Source organism: Cibotium barometz, chromosome 43 (genome assembly GCF_041138505.1).
Source record: "Cibotium barometz isolate CiBa-2024 chromosome 43, ASM4113850v1, whole genome shotgun sequence".
Lineage (NCBI taxonomy): Eukaryota > Viridiplantae > Streptophyta > Polypodiopsida > Cyatheales > Cibotiaceae > Cibotium > Cibotium barometz.
In genome coordinates this window covers 27,828,783-27,854,969 of record NC_141088.1, presented here as the reverse complement: position 1 = coordinate 27,854,969, position 26,187 = coordinate 27,828,783, and the positions used below count along the sequence as shown (strand labels likewise).

Genomic DNA, 26,187 nt, shown 5'->3' with positions numbered 1-26,187 from the left:
CTTTAGACGGGCTGGGTTGTTGCATTCTTTGCAAATCCCAGGTAATAAATGAGAAAGTATTTCCATGGATTTTATTACCGGATTGCCAAGAACACATCAAGGCCACGATTCTATTTGGGTTGTGGTAGGTCGCTTGACAAAAATGGCTAGATTTTTACCGACCCGGAAAACTATTACAGCTACGCAATTAGCACGGCAATTTATCGAGCAATTGTTTAGACTGTACGGGTTACCGCAGGACATAGTCAGTGATAGGGACTCAAGTTTACGAGTGATTTTTGGAAACTTGTTTTTGAGAAGTTGGAAACAACTTTGAATTTGAGTTCCTCTGATCATCCTCAATCTGATGGCCAGACTGAAAGAGTGAATCAGATTTTGGAGGATATGCTTCGAGCATATGTATCCAAAAGACAGAGTTCATGGGAGGATTATCTTCCTATGTTAGAATTTGCATATAACAATACTAAGCATACAAGTACAGGATTTAGTCCTTTCATGCTTATGTATGGTTTTCAACCTAGATCACCTGTTGCAGTAGGATTCTCAGGACTTCAGCATGATGCAGCACGTAATTTTTTGCAAGATATGCAGGAAATGTTACAAGTTGCAAAGAAATCTATTAGAAGTACTCAAGACGGAGACAGGTTTTATTCTAATAGACATCGTTCACCCAGAGAGTTCTCTGAAGGAACGATGGTGTATTTGCGAGTTCCGAAAGATTCCGAGACTTTACGGACAGGTAGATCTCCGAAAGTATCCCCTAGATACTGTGGACCATTTCGTGTTACACGACGGATTGGTTCAGTTGCATATGAATTGGATTTGCCTTCTCATGTGAAAGTTCATCCTGTATTTCATGTCAGTAGACTTAAGGAAGTACTGGGTGGAGCAGATCAGTTAGTTACTCCTCAAGAAATTATAGATATCAAGGACATGACATTTGTTCCGCACGAACCTGAAAACTTGGATTTCGTGAACGAAGATTGCGTAATACGCTTATCACGGAATACAAGATCAAGTGGAAGGATCGTGTTGAGGAGGACGCTACATGGGAGACATTGATTACTCTTCAGAGAGATTACCCTAGCTTTTTAGTGAGCTCAGGAGTGAGCTCTTAGAGGAAGGGGAGTATGTCATGTGCACAGTGTGTATCTACCGTGTGCTACACGCACGCAAGACTAGTTTCGAGGCTTGGGGAAGCTTGGAACTAGGCAGGCTGATTGACAAGCTGAGTTAGGGATATACTAACGGGCGGGCACCCAAGTATGGACGGGCGGGCACCCAAGTATGGACGGGCGATGACTGGCCAAGAGCCTATAAAAGGGTGGCCAAGGTTAGTTATTGGGATATAGAGAATCTCGCAAGTTTGTGGGAGCTATATGGTCTTGGAGCTTGGATCTAGTGCAGACGTGCACCTGCTTTACGCAACCGAGGCCGGCAACAACCTCGAGGCCCGCGAGGGCAGCTTCGTGGCGGTATGGGATGTCGCGAGGAGGAGATTGGTCGGTACGTCATCCTAGTTAGCTCAGCTCGTGGCTCGGTGGGGACAGCCAAGTCTGTGGGCTTGCCCACGGCTGTCATGGTTGGGAGGTGAGTCAGGCCTGCACCCCCTTGTTGTTTGTTTGTTCGTTTGTTTGCAAGTTTCGTGTTTCGAACCGAGAACGATCACGAGGAGATCCGTGGGGATTTGACATCACTGCACCACCTTTAGGTGCATCCTGCAAAGTGGCAAACAACTTCTTACATGAAGTGATGTGCTTTGTAACACCGCTATCAAAGTACCAATCTGCATTAGAAACTCACATACAAGAAGGAGGCATAGACTAGCTACTACATGTGACAAGCAATGCATAACCATCATGAGCAAGTTGGCTCTTCCTTAGTGTCATTTATGGTAGCAACCAAACCTTGCTGCTTTTTCTTTTGCTCACTCGCAATACGCTTTCTGCATTCTTCAATGACATGTCCTTGTTTTCTGCAATAGTTACATCGTTTCTTTTTGTCCCCACCCTCTTTTGATGAAAGAGGATCAACGGGCAAGTACCTCGCCCTTAGGCTTAGCATTAGAAGATGTCCCATCGCCACAAAAAGAGGCTGCAAAGGCCTAATCTACAGCAATCATACTATTCTGGTTGGACAAGGATTGCTCTTCCTGTAACAAAAGAGCTACCAAATCATCAAATGTGTACATGTCGGAATACGCAGCGGATATGAGACAAACTGCTGAGAGCACAACGTAGCAAGACACCAACATGAAGATAAGCAAACGCAAGAGAACCACCAGCAGGACAAAACGTTGAGCTCTGTGTGGAAGAGAAAACATAGAAGAGAGAAAGTGAGGCTGTGTGAACTCTACACTATATACAAGATCCGGTACAATACTCAATGGAGAGTGTGGGGGGGCAAGGGGCTGTTTTATATGGCCCCAGGCTGCTGGTCAGCCAGTCCAGAACAGGCCAACAGCAGCCATATACTCACGACCAGCACCAAAAGGCCCACGACCAACAAACAATCAGGTCAGCCAGCCAACCTACAGTCGGCCAGTGCTACAGATCAGGTCGGGTAGCAAACCATCAGTCGGCCAGCATACTAAATCAGCGGACAGTGTCATGACCCTGTGAAAATGGAACAGCACAAGTGTGGGCATGGTGGGTGCAGAGCAAAATAAATGTTAAATGATTCACATTTGGGGTGCCCGGACAAAGAGAATGATGTGTGGACATCTGCAGATGTGAAGGGGGACCAAAACATTAATATTTATTAATGTTTGAACCATGGGTGGCCCCTAGGCCTAAGTGGCCTTAGGAAACTTTAATGTTTGGGCCCTAGGATAATTTTGGAGAGAGGCCACTCCACTTTTGGAGTTACACGCCTCTCTCATCCCTCTCTCTCTTGCTTTTTGAGATTCGTGCAAGAAACAAGCGTGGAGAAGAGGAGAAGGCTGGTCGACTGCATATGCTTGCTGCTGGTGTTTGGCTGCATGCAAAACTGCCCTATCAAACAGGCCGTACAGCTCTGTACGGGCAGCAGGTACAGTGCACAGTTGCTGAAGGCACAGGCGGCGCTGGTTCAAGCGGCTGCAGTACTATTGGCTATTGGCTCAGGCGGCGTTTGCAGGTACAGACAGCAGGCTGAAAACAGTACGGACAGAGCAGTTGTCTGCAGTTCCGTACAGTCAGTACAGGCGCTGCTGTACATCAGTAGAAACAGTCAGCTGGACATCTTCAGGTTCAGGCGGCGCAGGCGCACAGAGCCCAGTCAGCAAGTACAGTCCGTACAGTTCTGTACGGACAGGTACAGTCAGACTCTACTGTCCTGTACGGACAAGTACAGGCAAGTAGTATCTCCAGCTGCACGTGGGATTTTATCAGAGTTTATTTGGTGCAACAGTCAGGTGGTTGCAGGGGAAAGAGTACAGACAGTCGTTGTCAGGTACAGACTGGTACGAACTGCCTCGCGAGTGCAGAACCACATGCTGATCTGGTAAGCTCTGAACTGGTTCATCTTTCTTTCTTTCCATTGGCTCATGTCTGCTGCAGAGTGGTCTACTCTTCTTCTGCAGGGCATAGCACCAACTACTTGGGTGCAATTTAAACATGTGTTCTCTTCCGTATGGCCCACATCTACGTTTGAGGTGGATGTAATGACGGCATGGCACAAGTTGGATGCTTCAACGTGTGAAAATTTGGAAGATTATAACAAGAAGTTTTGGGAAGCTTTACTCCCAGTTACTTCTTACCGTGCAGTGCCTTTGTCTGAGCAGGTAGAGAAATATTGTTGTGGGCTGCCCAAGGAAGTGCGTGACTATTGCATAAAGACTTGAGTAACAAATATGTCACAGATGATAGAGAATGCTATGATAGCTAATGCGTTACTCACTGGACTCTCATCTGGATTTAAAGGCAGTAAGAACTCGAGCAAGAAAGCTGAAAAATCAGGGCATGCTTCGCGTGATGCAAAAGGGTCTACAGAGACGCAGTATAAGAAGTTGCCAATGCCCAAGAGAACTTCTGAGGAGAGACAGGCTTTGAGGGATGGTCGGAAATGTTTTTACTATACAGAAGAGGGACATATGTCTTTTAATTGTCCCAAGAGAAAGTCCCAAAAGGACTCTGACAATAAAGGAGAGCCCAAGTCAAAGAAACCAAAACCTTCTGCAGGGTTAGTTCCTGATCTTGTTGGGGAACAGCCAGGTGGTGAAGAGACAGAGTTGTGCAGGGCATGGAGCAAAGTGAGAGATCAAAATGCCTTGATATTCTTTGACACAGGTGCTAGAGCCAACTTTATTTCACCGGATTTGGCTGGCCGATTGGGGATTTGTGCAGAGGAGATGGGGCCGTTATATGAGGCTAACATGGCTTGTCCAGGGTATGCAAAACCCGTTATTCCTATCATTGGGAAGCTCAGGCTTCATTTGCAGGGTTATGTGGACAGCGAAGAGTTTTTCATCATGCCACTTGATGGATGTGATGTTTTGTTGGGTATGCCATGGTGCCACAGAGTACATGCGGTGGTGGATACATACAATAGGAAGATCACTTTGACTCATAGAGAGAAAGAACATGTTTTGGATGTAAAACTTAAAGGGGAATCTGTTCCTATTGTATCAGCTTCGGTAATTTCATCAGTAATGAGAAAGCATCTTTCCGCGTACTTGATTTATGTAAAGGATGCAAAAGATGATGAGTCTAAGTCTAATTTGTCTATGTTAGATAAGGACAGGACTGATTTCTTATGTGGGTTTCAAGATTGTTTTTCCGAGTCATTGCCAGGGGAACTTCCTCCGAAGAGGCCAGAAGATCATGCCATTGATCTAATTCCTGGTAGTACTCCACCAAATAGACCGTCATACCGTGTTAGTGCAGCCCAACAAGAAGAAATTATGAGTCAGGTACAGGAGCTTCTGAATAAAGGGTTGATACAGCCTAGCTCATCACCCTTTTGCTCACCTGTACTCTTAGTGCAAAAGAAGGATGGTTCTTGGCGCATGTGTATTGACTACAGGACGCTAAACAAGAATACCATCAAGAATCGATTCCCCATTCCAAGGATCGATGACGTTTTGGACCGCTTACAGGGCTCCATAGTCTTTAGTCGGATTGACTTGAAAAGCGGGTATCATCAGATACGTATTAGACCCGAGGATGTGCATAAAACAACATTAAGAACCACGTTTGGGTTGTATGAGTTTTTGGTTATGCCCTTTGGTTTGACAAATGCACCTGCCACATTTAACAGAATGATGGACAGGATTTTCCAGCCTCATAGAGCGTTTGTGGGCACATTCTTTGATGATATGATTGTGCATTCACAAACTGAGGAGGAGCATAGAAGGCATTTGGCCATTGTGTTTGCAGAACTCAGGAACCATAGGCTGGTTATTAATGGCAAGAAGAGTGAGTTTTTCTTGCAAGAGATACACTTCTTGGGGCATATTGTGTCTAAGCATGGAGTCCGTATGGATCCATCGAAGGTGGAAGCAATTCTTAATTGGCCAGATTTGAGAACCGTACATGATGTAAGCAGGTTTTTGGGATTATGTTCCTATTACAGGCAGTACATACGGTATTTTGCTAAAATTGCTTCGCCTCTTCATGCCTTGACAAAGAAGGCAACTCCGTTTAGATGGGCTGATCGGGAAATTACAGCCTTCAAAAAGCTTAAAGAAAAGCTTACTTCAGATCCAATATTGGTGTTACCGGACCTCCGAAAGGCTTTTGTTGTCCAATGTGATGCATGTGGAAGTAGCATTGGGGCAGTTCTCATGCAGGAGGGACATGTGATAGCCTATGAGAGTAGAATATTGCAAGATGCTGAGAAGCATTTACAAGTTTATGAGAAAGAGATGTTGGCTGTAATTCATGCTCTTTCTACATGGAAACACTATTTGCTTGGGGCTGATTTCACTGTGCAGACAGATCATCAGACCTTGCGTTATTTCCTCACGCAAACTAAGCTTTCAGAGAAGCATATGCGTTGGGCAAACTTTTTGTCTATGTTTCACTTCCAAATTGTGCATGTGGAAGGCAAAAAGAATGTAGTGGCAGATGCTTTGTCACGCAAGCCACAAGTCTCAGCAGTTTCACTTGCTTATCATCATGAGCTTGATGAAATGAAAGAGCAGTATGCCCATGATGAGAATTTTGAAAGGTTGTATGATCAGATATCTGAGGGTCAGCGGCATGAGCATTATACTCTCAGAGATGGGTTTTTATTGATGCATGGCAGACTGTGTGTTACCAGGCCATTGCGACTCAAGGTTATGATTGAAAGTCATGCTCCACCGTATGCAGGTCATAGAGGTATTGACGCCACGGTAAAAGCAATGGAGACTTTCTTTTATTGGCCAACCTTGAGAAGAGATGTTGATGCCTTTGTTAGGCAATGCATCGTATGTCAGAAGGTAAAGTTTAACCGTCAAAAGACACCAGGGTTATTACAGCCTTTACCTATTCCAGATAGACCTTGGGAGAGCATTGCCATGGATTTTATATTTGATCTGCCACGGACACAAACGGGCAATGATGGCATTTGGACTATCATATGCAGGTTCAGTAGCAGGCTCATTTCATTCCCGTGCGTAAGACGATCAAAGTTGATCATATGGTGAAGTTGTTCATGGCGAACATCTTCAAGTATCATGGCTTGCCTATGTCTATCATTAGTGACCGTGATCCACGGATGACGAGTTTGTTCTGGAGAGGGTTGTTTGACAACATGGGTACAACTCTCAAGTTTTCATCATCATTTCATCCACAAACAGATGGTCAATCGGAAGAGGCCAACTCTACAGTGCTAGATCTTCTTAAGTGTTATGTGTCAGAGCATAAGTAACAATGGGAAAAGTATCTTCCTTTGGTGGAGTTTGCATATAACAACACTGTCCATACCTCGACGGGCAAGGCGCCTTTTGAGATTGTGGAAGGAGGGAAGAAGGTACCACCCATTTTGCATACAAAGGATAAGATCTTTGAGACTGATCAGTATGTGGAGAGCATGGATGAAGCTTATCGGAGAGTTAAGTTGGCACTCCAGAAAACTCAGCAAAAGCAAAAGAAAGCGGCAGACCGTCACAGACGTGCATTAGAGTTTGCATTGGGTGATTGGGTTCTTTTGCGCTTTGAAAAGGCTAGACTCAAGAAGATGAAGGGTAAAGAGCGCTTATTCCCTAAGTTGAGCATGCGTTATTATGGGCCTTTTCAGGTATTGGAAAAGATTGGTGAGGTGGCCTATCGCTTGAAGCTACCAGATCACTGGAGGATTCACAATGCTTTTCACGTGAGTCTCCTTAGACCTTTCCGTGGGGATGTGCCTGAGGATGTATCAGATGAGGCTCAGCCGGAAGTTGAGGAACTTGATGAGGTTCTTATTCCAGAGCAGATACTCGCACACAAGGAAAGAAAGGTACGAGGTAAAGTTTCCCGTCACTATCTTGTGAAGTTCAAGAACTATTCACCAATGGATGCGAAGTGGATGGAGGAAGGTGACTTAACAGAATCACCTCAGGTTTTGCAGCTTTATCTCGATGCTTTTGAGTTAGAGCCGACTCTTGTTATGGCTCATTCAGGTTCAGCAGAGCATGGGTTTGGAGCATTACCTGATGCTCAAGAGGGGGGTAGCACCTCCGCTCCCTTGATATAGACAGGCTCAGATGACATCTAGAGGTCACTTGGTGCAGTTTTTGTCTCACCCGAAGGTACTGATGGCTGACAGTACATCTGTTTATGGGACTTCTATGATATATGTGTACTAGTCACATTGGATGTTGTGGTTGTGTATGGTTCACAGTGGTATACAACTTGGACTACTACTACGCCATTGGTTTGTAGTGAATGATGTTACATGTGCATGGCTTAGAGAGATTGGAACGCTGATCTTGCCATATTGTATATTTCACTTTGGATATTTTGCTGTATCACCAGAATGCAATCGAGGACGCTTGCCATTTTTCAAGAGGGGGGTATGTCATGACCCTGTGAAAATGGAACGGCACAAGTGTGGGCATGGTGGGTGCAGAGCAAAATAAATGTTAAATGATTCACATTTGGGGTGCCCGGACAAAGAGAATGATGTGTGGACATCTGCAGATGTGAAGGGGGACCAAAACATTAATATTTATTAATGTTTGAACCATGGGTGGCCCCTAGGCCTAAGTGGCCTTAGGAAACTTTAATGTTTGGGCCCTAGGATAATTTTGGAGAGAGGCCACTCCACTTTTGGAGTTACACGCCTCTCTCATCTCTCTCTCTCTTGCTTTTTGGGATTCGTGCAAGAAACAAGCGTGGAGAAGAGGAGAAGGCTAGTCGACTGCATATGCTTTTGCTGCTGGTGTTTGGCTGCATGCAAAACTGCCCTATCAAACAGGCCGTCCAGCTCTGTACGGGCAGCAGGTACAATGCACAGTTGTTGAAGGTACAGGCGACGCTGGTTCAGGCAGCTGCAGTACTATTGGCTATTGGCTCAGGCGGCGTTTGCAGGTACAGACAGCAGGCTGAAAACAGTACGGACAGAACTGTACGGACAGAGCAGTTGTCTGCAGTTCCGTACAGTCAGTACAGGCGCAGCTGTACGATAGCAGAAACAGTCATCTGGACATCTTCAGGTTCAGGCGGCGCAGGCGAACAGAGCCCAGTCAGCAGGTACAGTCCGTACAGTTCTGTACGGACAGGTATAGTCAGACTCTGCACGGACAAGTACAGGCAGGTAGTATCTCCAGCTGCACGTGGGATTTTATCAGAGTTTATTTGGTGCAACAGTCAGGTGGTTGCAAGGGAAAGAGTACAGACAGTCGTTGTCAGGTACAGACTGGTACGAACTGCCTCGCGAGTGCAGAACCACGTGCTGATCAGGTAAGCTCTAAACTGGTTCATCTTTCTTTCTTTCCATTGGCTTATGTCTGCTGCAAAGTTGTGCTATCTGGCCCCTTGTGAGAGGAGGGGTATGGCAGATTGAAAGGGTGGAAACAAAGATTGGACAGTGGATGTATGTTTGTGCTGAGTTGTGGAACCATGTACATGGGATATGCCAGATGTGTGCTCAAGGTTGCCCTGCTAAATGGTCTTGGCTGATCAGAGGGAAACACAGAGTGTTGCTTTTGTGGGACACAGATCTGTGTGTGAATCCTCTGTGCTAAGAGGTATTGTGGGCGGCCAGATTGGACATACAGGTGTAATCCCCTGGCTGGTTTTGTTGTACTCAGCTTTACATCTTTTTGAATTTGAATAAAGAAATACCGAAAGGGGCGCCAAGCTTTGGGGCCAACAGGTGTCGTTCTCATTTCAGATTTGGGGCACTTTGACACAATCCCACAACTGTGCCTGAGCCTCCTGTTCTTTCCAAGTAGAGGATAACAACTCCCCGTCCTCCAACTCCGGTCGTGGAACAACAACAATAATGAAATCGGCCAAGTCATAAGACTCCAATACAGACTCCATCATTACCTTCCATATGCCGTAGTTGGTCCCGTCCAACTGTCGATCCACGGGGAACGTGGGATAGGGATCTTCACGTGCTTCTCAGCCATCTCAAGAAAGTCTGCCATCGGGGGAGTTACTTTGGTCTTGTGAAGGGAGGGTGGGTGGGAAAAAAGATGAAGAGGCGAGGCTGCAACTAATATGCAAGGTGGCTGTCCAACAATGATGGCCGCCTTCTACCCAATCTCCAAGTCCCGAACAACCCAAGAGATCTCCAATCAACACCAAAAAACCAGCAGTCCAGCAAGCTCTTCAAATCTCCCGTAAGCTCCAAGGTCTTCAAGAAACAGTCCCGCAAGCTCTCCAATTGTCTCCAATCTTCAAGCCACCTGGGCCTCTGATACCATGTCGGAATACGTAGTGGATATGAGACAAACTACTGAGAGCACAACGTAGCAAGACACCAACATGAAGATGAGGAAACGCAAGAGAACCGCCAGCAGGAGAAAACGTTGAATTGTGTGTGGAAGAGAAAACACAAAAGAGAGAGAGTGAGGCTGTGTGAACTCTACACTATATACAAGATCCAATACAATACTCAACGGAGAGTGTGGGGAGGCAAGGGGCCATTTTACATGGCTCCAGGCTGCTGGTCGGCCAGTCCAGAACAGGCCGACAGCAGCCATATGCTCACGACCAACACCAAAAGACCCACGACCAGCAAACAATCAGGTTGGCCAGCCAACCTATAGTCGGCCAGTGCTACAGATCAGGTCGGGTAGCAAACCATCAGTCGGCCAGCATACTGAATCAGCCGACAACCCTCCCACACCCAAAAAATGGGCAAAAATACATGGAGAGTGAGGAAAAATGGAGAAACACCAAAACTGGGTGGGCACACTCACCACAACATAGGCCCTGGTGTAATGTACAAACAAGAGATGATTACTAACAGTACGAATCTGAATTTCTCTTCATCAAGAGCCGAAGAGTGGTAGCAAATCCTTGATAGGATTCACACAAGCCATTGAGAACCATAGAAACAAGTGAACTCTCAGGTATCACCTCATTAATATTGATTAACTGCTCTTGCAAATCTTTAACACAGGTGAGAAATCCGTCCATAGAATCACTCTCAATCATATGCTCCGTGTCAAGCTTTTTCTAGAGATAAGCTACATGAGCTTCATTGCGGATCTGATACAAAGTGACAAGTATATCCCATGCATCCTTCGCAGAAGTACATGAATGGATATGAGGAATGACTTGCTGTCTACATGAGAGAGCAATCAATGCATAAGCCTGCACATCTTTATGAGTTGTTCTTGTGTGTAGAAGAGGCAGGTGCAGTCCGTGCACTTCCACTGGAACCAGAATCACTAGTTCTAACAGTGGATTCCCCTGACGTGCTAGGGTAGGTGCAGGACCAAACAGTCTTAACTTAGCAGGTGATACATATACCCATAAATTCTTTGCAACCAGTACATGCTTCATCATATATGCCCACATGAGATAGTTACTCCCGTCAAGCTTGTCCTCGGCAGCCAGAGAGCATCCTGAATACATCATTATTAGCCATGACTCAAAGCAAACTAACAATCTTCCCCAAGCAAAGGTCGCTGCACAATGCATTGCAAACCCTCAATGTCCACTGAAAGGCAGCCTTCTGAGATGCCCAATGATTCACTAATGACAAGGATCTACAAATGTATTGAGATGACAGAGTGTAGGGATAGAAAAGTTATCTGAATAGAGGCTTGATGACCAATGACGGGTGTCGAAATGTCGTATGTCGATGCCAAGTGCACGAAAAGAGCACACAAGGAATGTCGGATTCAACCCAAGGCTCAATTCAGCTCTGTTTTGGAAAAAGCTGAAAATTTGCATGATTTTGATGGCCTAATAAACGGGCTCCGATTCTAGAGTTCTTCGGCTTGGGATACTCGGAAAATGATGAGGAATACAAATGCGCAAAAACAGTGAAAAAGAATTCACTCTAAAAATTGTGGCTCTGCAATAGTGGCGCTGCGGCTGCTGGCGAGTGGAGCAGGCAGCTCAGCCAGCGAAGAGGGTGTTGCTAGGGCGGCGGAGGTGGAAATGCCCAAATCAAAAATTGATTTGGGGCTTCTTCATTTAGTACCTGGGCGAGTCCTTTGGTGTAGGCGGCATTGCAGAATAGTGGGCGGAGTAGGCGGCAACGGCCAATGTTGGGTGGCGCAAGTGGCGGCGGCTGCAGGGCAGCAGGTGCAGGGCGGCACCAAGGAGCAGGGCGGCGCCAGACAGGTGGTGCAGCTGGGCTGCACAGAGCAGCAGCTGTAGCTGAGCGGTGCTGGACAGCAGGTTCAGGTCAACACACCAACGTTGGGTAGCACGGGCAGCACAGACTGAAAGGACAGCCGGTATGTGCTGATGCAATGTACGGGCTGTTCTGGAGCAATGTACGGGCAGCAGAGCGACCAGCCTGATGAAACGCTCTCATACCAATGTTGGGTCTGGGGAGCAATGCAGCCTGCAAGGTGAACACACATAGACACACACTCGAACAGTGAACCACATGAAGCTGGAAAACATACTCACATTATGATATGAAAAGTGTAGTACAAAGTACTACAGTCCTAGGGCTAAGAGCCCAACACACAAAAGTGTGTTCACACAAGAAAAAACCCTTCCTAGCACAAGGTAAAAAGTGCCCGTGAGTAAGAAGTGTTCACACCTGAACTTCCCGGAGGCCAGATGGCTAACATTTTCGGGTCGTCACTTGGTGCTTCCTACAAGTAAAAGCTTGTGATGGACAACAGTGAGGTGCCCTGCGGCTGGTCTTTATTCTCTCTGAGGAGGGATTCAATACGTCTCCAGATGTTATGTACCTAACACTAATCCTCAAGATTAGGTCCTAATCTCGGCAACTAAACAAGGGTATTGCAGGCAAACCTGAAAACAACCCAGCTACCGAGACTGCCAACTCACCCTTCAACTAGGGAACCATCACCCCCAAGCAGAGAAAATGTCAACAAGCCACCCCAAGAAGCACAAACTCCAGGAAGACCCAACCAGGACTCAAGCCCTCTCCATCATTCTCGCATCAGCAGAAGCAATGGGTACTGCAGTTGCATTACCATCACCAATAGTTCCCACAAATGCACATTCTTCGAAAACCTGATCCAAATTCGCATCTTTGACTCTTTGCTGCTCTAGCTTGGATATAAATGACGTAGACAAATGGCTGTAAGGGTGTCTCCTTCATACCCAAGTTCTCACTGTTGTGCCTACATATCATATCTTTTTTTGCATCATCCGAAATGTCATGCAACACCCAACGCAAACTTGAGGCATATCCTTCCTCTCATTTGAGGACAGGATCTTCCAGCTTTTGTTTCAGGAATTTCTATCATCTTCAACTAAAAAGGAATGGACGATTCCAGTGGTGTAATCAGTCCACCAGCAATATCCTGGTCTCTTTCATGCTTGCGTTTACATTCTCATGGCCTCAACATTGCTCACTTCCTCTTGTGAATCAACTCCTGGCTTCTTTCATGCTTGTGTTTACATTATCATTGCCTCAACCTTGTTCACTTCATCCTGCGAGTCAGCTCCTGCATAGATGTGAGACATTAAGACATAAGCTACAGCATCCTTTTCATCCAAACGCACTGCATGTTCAAAGGCCTGTTTTCCAAATTCAATATTTCCCCAATTCCTACAAGCACCCAACACAGTATGCCACATAACAAGGTCAAAACAAAACGGCATTTTCTTGATCATTGCTACTGCCTTGTCTAATTGACCTGCACGGCCAAGGAGGTCAACCATGCAACTGTGGTGCTCACGAGTTGGAACAATGCCATAGTCTTTGCTCATTGCCTCAAAGTATGTTTGGCTCTTTTTATATAGACCCCTACGACTGCATGCATTGAGAACAACAATGAAGGTGACTGGATCTGGCTTTACACGTTCCACTAGCATTCTATCAAAGATATGGAAAACATTTTCACTTTCTCCAAGCTGAGCATATCCCGCCATTAGTGCAGTCCAAGAGACTTTGTCTCGAACTGGAAGCTTGTCAAACACTTGCTGGGCTTTGGCAAGCGAGCCACATCTAGCATACATATCAACCAAGGTGTTGCCAACAACAGGGTCTCTATCTAAAAGCCCTTTTCTTTCAATCTCAACATGTATTTCTTGGCCCTTGTCTGTGGCTCCTATGCTGCCACAAGCTTTCAAGCTACAAACAAACGTCACAGCATTCGGGGAGACACCCTCCAGTTGCATCTGTTCAAAACACTTGAGTGCTTCCTCACCCTGGCCATGTTCAGCATATCCTGCAATTAGTGCAGTCCACGAGACTACGTCTTGAACTGGAAGCTTGTCAAACACTTGTTGTGCTTTTGCAAGCGAGCCACATTTAGCATACATATCAACCAAGGTGCTGCCAACAGAAAGGTCTCTTTCCAACCCCTTTCTTTCAATCTCAGCATGTATTTTTTTGCCCTTGTCTGTAGCTCCTATGCTGCCACAAGCTTTCAAGCTCCAAACAAACGTGACAGCATTCGAAGAGACACCCTCGATTTGCATCTGTTCAAAACACTTGACTGCTTCCTCACCATGCCCATGTTCAGCATATCCTGCGATTAATGAATTCCACAAGACTACATTTCGAACTGGAAGGTTATCAAACACTTCCTGTGCTTTTGCAAGTGAACCAAATTTAGCATACATGTCGACTAAGGTGGTACCAACAAGAAGGTCTCCTTCAAGCAACCCCTGTCTTTCAATCTCAGCATGGATTTCTCGGCCCTTGTCCATGGCTCCTATGCTGCCACAAGCTTTCAAGCTGCATACAAATGTGACAGCATTCGGGGAGATGCCTTCAAGTTGCATTTGTTCAAAATGCTTCAGTGCTTCCTCACCATGCCCATGTTCAGCATATCCAGCGATTAGTACAGTCCACGAGACTACATCTCGAACAGAAAGCTTGTCAAACACTTGGTGTGCTATGGGAAGCAACCCACATTTGGCATACATATCGACCAAGGTGTTGCCTACAACAAGGTCTCTTTCTAAAAACCCCTTTCTTTCAATCTCAGCATGTATTTCTCGGCCCTTGTCTGTGGCTCCTATGCTGCTACAAGCTTTCAAGCTGCAGACAAACGTCACGGCATTTGGGGAGACACCCTCGACTTGCATTTGTTCAAAATGCTTGAGAGCTTCCTCACAATGCCCATGCTCAACATATCCTGCAATCAGTGCATTCCATGAAACTACGTTTCTAACTGAAAGCTTGTCAAACACTTGCTGTGCTATAACAAGCAAGCCACATTTGGCATACATATCAACCAAGGTGTTGCACACAACAAGGTCTCTTTCAAGCAACCCCTGTCTTTCAATCTCAACATGTATTTCTCGGCCCTTGTCTGCGGCTCGTATGCTGCCACAAGATTTCAAGATGCAAGCAAAGGTGACAGCATCAGCAGAGACGCCCTGGAGTTGCATTTGTTCAAAACACTTGAGTGCTTCCTCACCATGCCCATGTTCAGCATATCCTGAGATTAATGCATTCCATGAGATAACATTTCGAACTGGAAGCTTGTCAAACACTTGCTGTGCTTTGGTGAGCAAGCCACATTTAGCATACATATCAACCAAGGCACTGCCAACAAAAAGATTTCTTTCAAGCAACGCCTGTCTTTCAATCTCCGCATGTATTTCTTGGCCCTTGTCTGTGGCTCCTATGATGCTACAAGCTTTCAAGCTGCAAACAAATGTGACAGCATCTGGAAAGACCCCCTGGAGTTGCATCTCTTCATAACACTTGAGTGCTTCCTCACCATGCCCATGTTCAGCATATCCTGCAATTAGTGCAGTCCATGCAACAACATTTCGAACTGGAAGCTTGTCAAACACTCGCTGTGCTTTTGCAAGCAAGCCACATTTGGCATACATACCGACCAAGGTGCTGCCAACAAAAAGGTTTCTTTCAAGCAATCCCGTTCTGGCAATCTCGGCATGTATTTCAAGGCCCCTTTTCGGATCTTTCAGTTTTGCACATGCTTTCATTAAGGCCACAAGAGTATGCCCACTGGGATGCACAGAATCATCCTTTCTCATTTTCTGATACAAAGTGAGAGCATGCTGTGGCTTTCCACAGTTAATATAACCAGTGATCAGGGAATTCCATGACCACTCATTCCGATACAGCAACCTGTCAAAAACCTGTTGGGCGTCATGCAGGCTTCCGACTTCCACCAACACCAAGACGAGGTAGTTCCCCAGTGATGTATGAGATTCCAGCCCACTTTTGCGCATGTAGGCGTGCAGGCACAGTGCATGCGCTCGGTCTCTCTCAATCCTGCATTTGTGCAAGATGCGTGAAATGTCCTCAAAGAAAGGCTGGAGAGGCATGGCAATGCCTCCTCTGAGCTAAACATCGTCACAGGAAGCAATGTTCTTCTTCTTCCTGTTTTTGTATGCTTTGGGCATTCCCTATTGCCTTAGCCTGTCTTCAACCCTACTAGAGTGCACCAGCCGTCCATCCATCACTGAGTGAAAGCAAGAAAGAGACTTACTCTGTTCTTTCGGTTGTCCGACCAGTGGGAGGGATTCCTCAAGTAGTCCCGTGCTCGTGATGACTCAAAATGGTGGTAGCTGCATGCATGGTATAATATGTTAGAGAGAGAGTGTGTGTGTGTGAGAGAGAGAGAGAGAGAGAGAGATTCTTCTTCTTCTTCTCTCGAGCGCGCGCGACCGATTCCTTAGCTCTTCATGTGGTCACAAGGGTATATAATTTTACGTTTTAGGGAATAAATTACATGAGTTTACGTTCAAAAGGGCTTTTAATTCGCCTCTCCCTTGAGGGAATACACATGGTAATCTGAAGTGTCACAAGATTACACACACTTGGCATTAACTCAAGCGATCCAAGTGGCAATAGAATGCAAGGTGAAGATGAAACCTCTCCCCAGCGCCTCTTCATAGCAGATCAAAAGCCACTCTCCTTTGTCTCCCAACTACTATCAGAACCATGTTCATATGACCACCAACTTTCATCTCTTTCCTCGTGCAAATCCACGTTGCCGGTTGTGCCCCTTTGTCTCTCCTCATGAAAATCCACATCCCCGGTTGCGCTCCTCTCTCTCTCTCTCTCTGTCACGTAGGCTGTAACGCCTGTGATGACCGACGACAGACCGGATGGCCCGACAGGGCTTTGGCGTCAACGCCTTAGCCGGAGCGCCAAGGACGTGACCATCCGGGGCTCAGTGGGAGAGGACGCCCATGCGGAGTCATGGGCGGCCAGGCTAGTGTGGATGGCAGGCCACACACTATATAGCCTGGGGGATGAGGGACAATCCTCATTCTTCCTCTGTGGCTGGGTGGTGAGCCAGAGGCTGAGCCAGAGGCCGTCCCCTCCTGTGGTAGCACCCGTAGCAGCGCAACGGAGATCTAACATTGGTATCACAGCTTGGCGTCGGGATTGCGAGTGGCGTACGAAGCGGGCCCAGTCATTTAATGATTGGCTCTCAATTAAATTTGGGGGGATAACCTTATCCCAAAGGTCCTACAGCAAGAAGTCGTGGAGAAGAAGAGGTTGGGCATAGTTAGAAGAAAGGTTTCCTCTATTTTCTCTCTCTCTCTCTCCCTTGCACACACCCAAGCTCTCCATTGCAGTAAGTAATTTCTGTGTTTTTTTTTTTTTTGCTTTGGAGCTTGTTTGTGGGAGAAGAGGTCGACTGTGCATTCACAATGGGAGAAGAGGTCGACTGTGTGAAGGGAACCTTGTAAGTGCGGCTGTCTGGTGCTGCCGACTGTGTGGAGGGAACCTTGTAAGGGCTGCGGTTTGCTTGGCCGCAGTCGGCGGCCTGCCTGGTGTTGCCAACGACCAGCCCACAGGCAGCCCACTGGCAGGTCGGCCAGCCAGGCCAGCGCAGCCGGCCGATGGCCAGCCCACAGGCGGCTAGCGGCGGCCAGTCAGGCCAACGCAGCAAATGGTGGCCAGCCCACAGGCAGCCAGCGAGACGGCCAGTCAGGCCAACGCAGCCGATGGTGGCCAGCCCACAGGCCGCCAGCCAAGCCAACGATGGCGGCCCGCCCACAAGCCGCCAGCCAGGCCAGGCCAGCGCCGCAACAGCTCGGTCGGATGCACCTTATCGGAGGGTGAAGGGTTTGCCTTTCCCTGCAGTGGGGGGGACTGCGTGTTAGGCCAAAAATGAATTTTTGTTTTTTTTAAATCCAACGAACACCTCTCTCCCGGCAGTGGAGAGATAATCCCGGTAATGGAGGGATAATCCAGGGTGGTTCAGGCACAGGTTCCTGCGGGGAATAATTTTTTTTATTGAGTTGCAGGCACCTTTCTCTCAGATCGGAGCATCCCGGAGTAGCGACGCTTGTAGAGGCTCGCAGCGCAACACAAATCGACTGCCGATCGTCGCAGGCGACCGTAAGGGGGGGTGACTATTCTCTCTCCACTGGCGACTGTAAGGGGGGGTGACTATTCTCTCTCCACTGCTCATTTTATTAACGTTTTTTGTAATTTCTAAGTTCTCGCATTTTTATTTTTGCAAGAATTAAAATATGTCTGCTAGGCGTAGTGTGTCCCCACCGCCTTCTACTTCTCTAGGGTTTTCAAATCTCTTGTCCTCAGTCGCGGGTTTGACCCCGACCGAATTGTCAGGCCGTATACACCTGACCGTTGTCCGGTCCGGAGTGCCCTCGTCGATCACGCGTGATCCACCAGCGCCCTCCTCATCTGTTGACCCTGCCTTAGGACCCAACGAGCCCGCAGCGGCCGTAGTAGCAAATGACCCCTTTCTGGCCGATGAGCCAAATGACATGAACACCGACGTCACCGAGGGGACCGAGAAGGACCTCTTGGAATATGACGACGACAATTATGACCTATTGGACCCTGTCGACGTCTTGACAGAGACGGAGCTCTCTAGCGGACTTTTTAAATATCTTAATGCAAAATTGAACAATATGGGTAAAGTCCAGGCTGACTTAGTCACGATGCTACAGAGCATCTCCACACGGTTAGACGCACTGACAGCCGCCTCGGTTAGTACTCCGACTCCTCGTGATAGACGAGATCCTACGACACGGGTGAGCGTAGCCTCACCAGTGGTTGCAGGAGTATAGGCCGATGCGCCTGCGGGGCCGTCTGTAGAGACAGCTTCGTCGTTATTAAAAGACTTGAAGCTGCCTAGTTTTGGTGGCGAGGAGAAGGAGAGAAACAAGGACTCAGTCAACATGTTTCTAGCGAAGTGGTCAGACTTGCACGCGTTGCGACAGCAACCTAGCCAGGTGCAGCTCGTAGAGGCTAGCCTCTCATTAACCGGCAAAGCGTACAAGTGGTGGATGAGTTTGACAACTTGTCCTACCACTTGGACAGAGTTTGAAAGGATGTTTTGAAAAGAGTTTTTGCCTGTTAATGAGGCGGAGAGAAGCTGGGAGTTATGGGACAAGTGCTCAATGGAGAACAAATCCCTGACTCAGTACATCTCAAACTATAGGGAGATAGTACTCAAGATAAAGGGGATCGATGCATTCCAGACATTACGAGGCTTTAAAAGAGGCCTCAAAGATGATTACCTTGAGTACGTAGAGCCCTTACAGCCTAAAGACTAGCAGAGGCAATTAAGTATGCGCAGATATTTGATGACATCAAGCGCCGTAGTGCCCGTGGTGGTTCGAGCAGGGCCGAGGGTAGTGAGAAGAGAAGGTCAGGCCGCCTTAAAAGAAAAGGGTTCCACAGTGATAAGCAGGGGGATAGGATGGACTAGGGAGGACAGGGTGGTCATTGGTCTAAAAAACCGCGACCATCTAGGAAGAAAAGAGACAGCGAAGTCCAAAAAAAAGAGGAGTATATTAAAGCGCGAAAGGAAAATCGCTGCTTTAATTGCAACGATGTAGGGCACACGAAGGCTGAGTGTCCAAAGCTTAAAGCCAGCACGAGTGGCAACGAGCCCAAAAGAGATGGTAAATCCTCCAAGCAGTTGCATACAATGCAGAGACTCCCTCTCAGTTCCGTAGAGTTCAGAGAGGTGACAGTGTGTCATTGTGATGAGCATCACGCTTATTCGGTGACACAAGCGATGTGGCAGCCTACTATAGGTCCGCATGACATGGTGCACATGTATGGCACCATAGGTGGCCGTAGAGTCACAGTTTTTATCGATGATGGAGCTAGCCACAACTTCTTGAACTACTCGTTAGTCAAGAAGTTGGGGTTGAGTGAGACCTAGAGCGTGTTGAAATTTGAGCATTGTGATGAGCTATGGTGGATCAAACACTAGAATCAACATCATTAACAAAGTGATTAGCAAATAATTAAGATGTAATTAGTGGGTAATTAGCAACTGGATTAATGTAGGCATGGATACTCAAAAACCAGCAAATTCTCATTAGGGCTATGCCTCAATTTATAGAGTTTACATCAAGCATCAAATCCCATTGATTTCTCCATGATTCACTCCCAGAATATCTCCACCTCTTGCTTGATTCTCTCCACCTCTTCTCTTTTCCTTGAATATCTCCCAAAATAACTCCACACTTTCTAAATTCTCTCATGCTACCCTTTATTCTCTCCCAGTAGATTCCTCTCACCTTTTCACAGGTTCTTTCACAATTACATCTTCTCTTTTACAGCCTCTAACCAAGGGCTTGTTCCCGCACACATCCTATTCACTTGTATTTTTCAACACCTCCCCTCAAGTGAATAATCCTAGCACACCTGGACCCTATACCAAGTTTCCCTCTTACTTGATAGCCCGCGACCAGTGCCTCAAGTCCCTAAACTCCATAGTCCTTAACACTCTCTCTCTCTCTCTATGTGTCCAAGGCTACTATAAGTGCCCGCGACCTTGACTAAAGTGCTCACACATACATCTACCACGTGGCCTACATCATCGGTGACTCAGAGGTGGTTTTACTTTATTGGGGCAGGTTACATTGGGTTGTGGGGTCTCTCTCTCTCTCTCTCAGAAAAGATGATCCGACTCCACTTCTTTTGGAGCCTCCATGAAGTTTGCCGATGTCGTTCCTTCTCCACTGGGTTTGCTGTAGATAGCAGTCTCGCCATGTCTCCTGGCTTTCCACATTTGTGGCAAGTGAAGGTCCTTCCTCCTTCTCTGCCTCTTCCTCGTCCTCGTCCTCGAGAGAATCCTCCTCGGGTGAAGAATGCTTTTTCCTCTCCTGCTGTTGAGTCGAGCCCTTTCTTCTCTTTGCCTCTACTCTTTTGCTCTAGTAGAGCTGCTTCTATCTCGTGTAGCTTCAATTCAGGTACATTCTTTAGTGTTGCTACAATGTTTTCATAATCACCTTTGTCCACACTCTTTAGAAGCATTGCTAGTGCCTCATCATCTTCTACCTTTTTGCCAATAGCTGCTAGCTGTTGCTTAATGCTTTTATATTTGTTCAAGTGTGTGATTAAAGGTTCACTTTCCTTCATGTCCAATTTGTAGAATTGCATTAACAGATTTATCTTTGAATTTTTTGCTTGTGTACCAAATAATTTATTGAGTTCATCCCATGCATCTTTTGCCCATTGTATCCCTGTGATGTGATGAATGATTTCATCATTTAAACTAAGTGCAATAAGTCCCAATGCTTTTTCATTCCTGCTCTTCCACTCATTTTTCCCTCTCTCTGGGCATTCATCTCTCCCTTCAACTAATCCCCACAGATTTTTCCTCATCAGCAAATACATGGTTTTTGTCTGCCATGTATAAAACTGTTCCCCATTAAATTTGGCTATTTCCTGTGCTGAACTCATGGTGATGTGAAGGGGGTCTTACCTCTTGATCCAATTTCAAGATTCAACGGCAGTGTCTACCCTTTTACAACTCAATCTGGTGTTTAATAGATGATTACAACAAATTTATCAGCATAAAATCACCAGAAATTACACTAAATCAAGGGTAACCAATTTGTACGGGATGGTTGGAGTATCAAACCAACTCCGATTTGCAATCTGAAGCTATAGGGATCTGTATCAGATACCTAATGGTTAATTTGAACCCTCAATTGCACCAAAATATAGTGATTAGCACTGATTAATCACTGATTAGCAAATTAATGCTTTGTTTTGTGTGCAAAAAACAGAGTATGCGGGGAGTCCAAATATGGTGCCTTACACTTCAAATGAGCTCAAATGCTTTCAAAGGCATCAATAGCAATGAGTCTAGTAGAGGATTAAGCCAAGAAACACAAGATTTGACCAAATATTGAAAGCTTAATCTCTGTTTTACCAAAGTCACCTGCAGATTTGATGAAGAGCTTGGATCTCACTGTAGACTTGATGAAATTGAATTCTGTCTTCACCAACTTGTAGAGCATGCTTGAATACACCTTGGGCTAAGAGGAATTAGAGACATTTGAACTGAGCAAGCAGAAATCTCAAATCTCCTTCAGAAAAACGGCGCCTAATAAAATGACGATTTCGGCTGCATCCGTCGGCGGTTTGCTGCGTGGAGTTGATGGGCTTGAAGAGCCTTGAGATGGCTAGCTATGGTTAGAAGCACTAGGGCTAATTTTGACTGTGCAAGGAGAATGGACTCCTCCACTGGCTGGGGGTACAGAGGTGAAGTGAAAACTAACTAAAATTTTGATTATTTTTTAATTATCTACTAATCCTAATTAATTAGATAATGGGCTCATAAATCTGATGGATTCTAGGCATGGCTCTGATACCATGGTGAAATTTGAGCATTGTGATGAGCTATGGTGGATCAAACACTAGAATCAACATCATTAACAAAGTGATTAGTAAATAATTAAGACGTAATTAGTGGATAATTAGCAAATACATTAATGTAGACATGGATACTCAAAAACTAGCAAATTCTCATTAGGGCTATGCCTCAATTTATAGAGTTTACATCAAGCATCAAATCCCATTGATTTCTCCATGATTCACTCCCAGAATATCTCCACCTCTTGCTTGATTCTCTCCACCTCTTCTCTTTTCCCTGAATATCTCCCAGAATAACTCCACACTTCCTAAATTCTCTCATGCTACCCTTTATTCTCTCCCAGTAGATTCTTCTCACCTTTTCATAGGTTCTTTCACAATTACATCTTCTCTTTTACAGCCTCTAACCAAGGGCTTGTTCCCGCACACACCCTATTCACTTGTATTTTTCAACAGTGCGATCATGAGTATACTGTTGGCCTAGCCAACGAGTATGACAAAACGGTATGGAATACCATAGTATTGGGGGTCCCATTATCTATGCAGGACTACGAGGCTCGGCTTGACTTTCAAGTCATGCACTTAGCCAGAGCAGATGTATATCTAGGCAGGGAGTGGCTGTATAGCTTGGGTCCTAGTCTAGCTCGGAGTTACCTACATAATACGCTACGTTTTGAGTATGGAGGTAGAGTCATTACCCTGCAGGGCGACTATATTGTCCCCGCCACACCACTTATTTCCTCCATGGAGCTGTGCACAGCGGTCCGCAGAGGCCAGATAGTAGAGGTATATGCTTGTTACCCTCTTTTAAATTCTGTTTCCGTAGATGAAACTGTAGATGATGTTTGCGTAGACAAATAAGGAAAACAAAATAGCCTTGGATGAGACCCACTGTTTGAAAACCCTGTTTGGCATGCATGCGATTCAAACAAGAAAAAATCCAAGGTGAAAGAGACATTAAAGAAAAAGTACATAGATACTTTAATGAATTTATTAGAGGAATTTCAGGATGTTTTTCCTGATGATTTGCCAGATGGCTTACCACCATCTAGAGAAGTAGACCATGGCATCGAAGTTATGCCAGGATCAAAACCTATAAGCAAACCTGCTTATAGATTAAGCCACTTCGAGGCACAGGAGGTGGAAAAACAATTGACGGAATATTTGAACAAAGGCTTCATTCGGCCTAGTTCAAGTCCGTGGGCATCGCCTATTCTTCTTGTAAAGAAGAAAGACGGATCTATGCGGATGTGCATAGACTATAGGGCTCTTAATCAGATAACGATTAAGAACAAGTATCCGATGCCATGCATGGATGAGTTGTTTGATCAACTCTATGGATCGAGATACTTTACAAAAGTAGACCTGAGGTCAGGGTATCATCAGGTTAGAATTAAAGCAGAAGATGTTGCGAAGACAGCATTTAGGACCCGTTTTGGGCATTTTGAGTTTTTGGTTATGCCATTTGGGCTAACCAATGCTCCAGCGACGTTTATGACGCTGATGGACAGCATTTTATGTCCATATTTGGAAAAATTCGTAGTAGTTTTCCTAGATGATATTCTTGTGTACAGTAAGACACAGAAAGAACACATAGAGCATTTGCGTCTAGTGTTCGAGTTGTTTTGCGAGAGCACAAACTATTTGTAAAGAAGAGCAAATGTGAATTTTTTGAAACAGAAATTCACTACCTTGGCCATATTATATCTGTCGATGGTACGCGGATAGAGCCAGAAAAAGTAGAGGCTATTCTTAAATGACCAGCGTCGAAGAATCTCGAGGAACTGCAGTTTTTTCTTGGCATCGGGATTCTACCGACAGTATGTGAAGGACTACGCGAAGATCGCAGTCCCGTTGACTGACCAGTTACGGTCAAAAACTAAAAACATTAGTTGGGGGGAAGCCCAACAGAAGAGCTTTGATAAGCTCAAGGTGACCGTAGTAGCAGCTGTCGATCCAAATGAGCCGTTTGTCTTGCAAACAGATGCTAGTAATGAGGCCATTGGGGCCATACTTATACAAAGGGGACGCCCATTTGAGAGTTAAATCGTGCGCAGCGTAACTACATGGCTTACGAGCGAGAGTTACTAGCGATAGTTCATGCACTGAAAAAGTGGAGACACTATTTATATGGTGCTCCTTTTGAGGTCCGGACGGACCATGAAAGTCTGAAATGGCTTTCAAGTCAATATGAACTGAAGGGTAGAAAAGCTCGGTGGGCGGAGATTCTACAGGAGTTTGACCTTCAGATACGTTACCAAAAAGATAAGTATAACGTGGTGGCAGATGCACTTAGTCGCATGCCACAGATTAATGAACTTAGTTTCATAGTCTTCAAGAATGATTTCTTGGAGTCACTACGTGGTTTATGTGAGCACGATCCATCTTTTACAGAGGTCTGGTGCGCTGTACGCATACGCACTTCTTCACAGACGCGACCACCTCCCTCGTTGGCACGGATTGCTAGTCGAGAGAGACTGGCCGAGGTGCAACGGGAAGGGAAGCGAGAGTTAGTCCGGAGAGACTAGCCGTGTCTTATGGGTATAGTTTGGAGCCGGAGAGCTCTGACTTAGGCTCTTCATCACCTTTGACTGCCATGGCTTCAAAGGGGAGTAATAAACTTCGTTGGGGGGAGAAATATGCTAATTACTCCATTGACGACGAGTACTTACTCTACAAGGGTAGAGTATGTGTACCAACTATTGGTGACTTTCGGGCCCAAATTCTTAAAGAAAGTCATGATAGTCCAAGTGCGGGTCATCCCGGGATTCAGAAGACCTATGCACTAGTAAAAAGACAGTTTTATTGGCCTAGTTTGTTTAAGGACGTCCATATTTATGTGCTGAAATGCAATAAGTGCCAGGTCAATAAACACAAACGTCTTAAGGTTGGAGGACTACTCCATCCGCTGGAGATTCCTCAGGGGAAATGGGAAAGCATTTCCATGGATTTCATTACCGGTTTACCCAAGACGAGTCGAGGGAATGACTCGATGTGGGTGGTAGTGGATAGGTTAACTAAAATGGCAAAGTTTATCACCACGAAGAAAACTATTAAAATGCCAGAGTTGGCAAAACTCTTTGTTGAACATCTCTACAAGCTATATGGCCTGCGTGCCGCTGCAGATATAGTGTCAGATAGAGATAGAAAGTTCAATAGTCATTTTTGGAGGGAAGTCTTCAAAAAGTTGGATACTACTCTGAGTATGAGTATGGCAGATCATCCAGAGTCTGATGGTTAAACTGAAAGAGTTAACCATATTCTAGAGGATACGTTACATTCTTATGTTAGTAAGAAGCAATCTAATTGGGAAGAGTACTTGCCATTATTGGAGTTTGCCTATAACAGCTCCAAACACTCACCGATTAGATTTACACCATTCATGTTAATGTATGGATTCCAGCCGAGATCTTCGATGGCTGTAGGCCTAAAAAAGGAGAAGATTCAATCTGTCAAGGATTTCCTTGAAGATATGAATGATATGCTCAGAGCCGCACGTGAGAGCATTTGTAGCGCTTAAGATAACGCTAAAACTTTTGCGGATAAAAGACGTAGAAAGATGACCTTTGCAGAAGGTGACTTTGTATTCCTCAAGGTTCCTGTGAGGTCAGAAACCATGAAAACGGGAAAGTGTGATAAACTTTCTCCGAGATATTATGGTCCTTTTAAAATCCTTAAGAAGATTGGGGACGTAGCATATAAACTTGAGTTACCAGAGAGTTCTCAAGTCCATCTTGTCTTCCATGTCAGTAAACTGAAGAAATCAGTTCATGGGTTAGAGAACGCAGTTTCTCCAGAGATTTTGGTGGACTTGATAGAGCCACCAAAGATACCACATGAACTTGAAAAGATTCTAGGGTATCGTGGCAGACAAACCTGACATAAAGTGTACCAGGAGGTACTTATTAAATGGACAGACAGGGATGAGGAGGCAGCTACTTGGGAATGCCGTAATGCAATTTCCAAGAGGTTTCCCTAGTTTGTTTTCGAGGACGAAAACTCTTCTTAAGGGGGGAGTAATGTCATGTAGGCTGTAACGCCTATGAGACTGACGGCAGACCGAATGACCAGACGGGGCTTTAGCATCAACGC

The 26,187-nt window shown here is 45.8% G+C and overlaps 1 protein-coding gene across 1 annotated transcript; it reads right to left on the bottom strand.

Annotated features, from left to right (window-relative positions):
- Positions 1-11,970: 11,970 nt before the first annotated feature.
- On the bottom strand, positions 11,971-16,182 carry LOC147613747 (pentatricopeptide repeat-containing protein At2g33680-like). The gene has a single exon (XM_086781721.1). It carries the CDS (start codon positions 15,810-15,812, stop codon positions 12,957-12,959), a length of 2,856 nt encoding a protein of 951 aa, XP_086637847.1. The 5' UTR covers positions 15,813-16,182; the 3' UTR covers positions 11,971-12,956.
- Positions 16,183-26,187: the final 10,005 nt, after the last annotated feature.

Coding starts and splice junctions, on each gene's coding strand:
- LOC147613747 (XM_086781721.1), bottom strand. CDS start 15,812: ATGCCTCTCCAGCCTTTCTTTGAGGACATTTCACGCATCTTGCACAAA.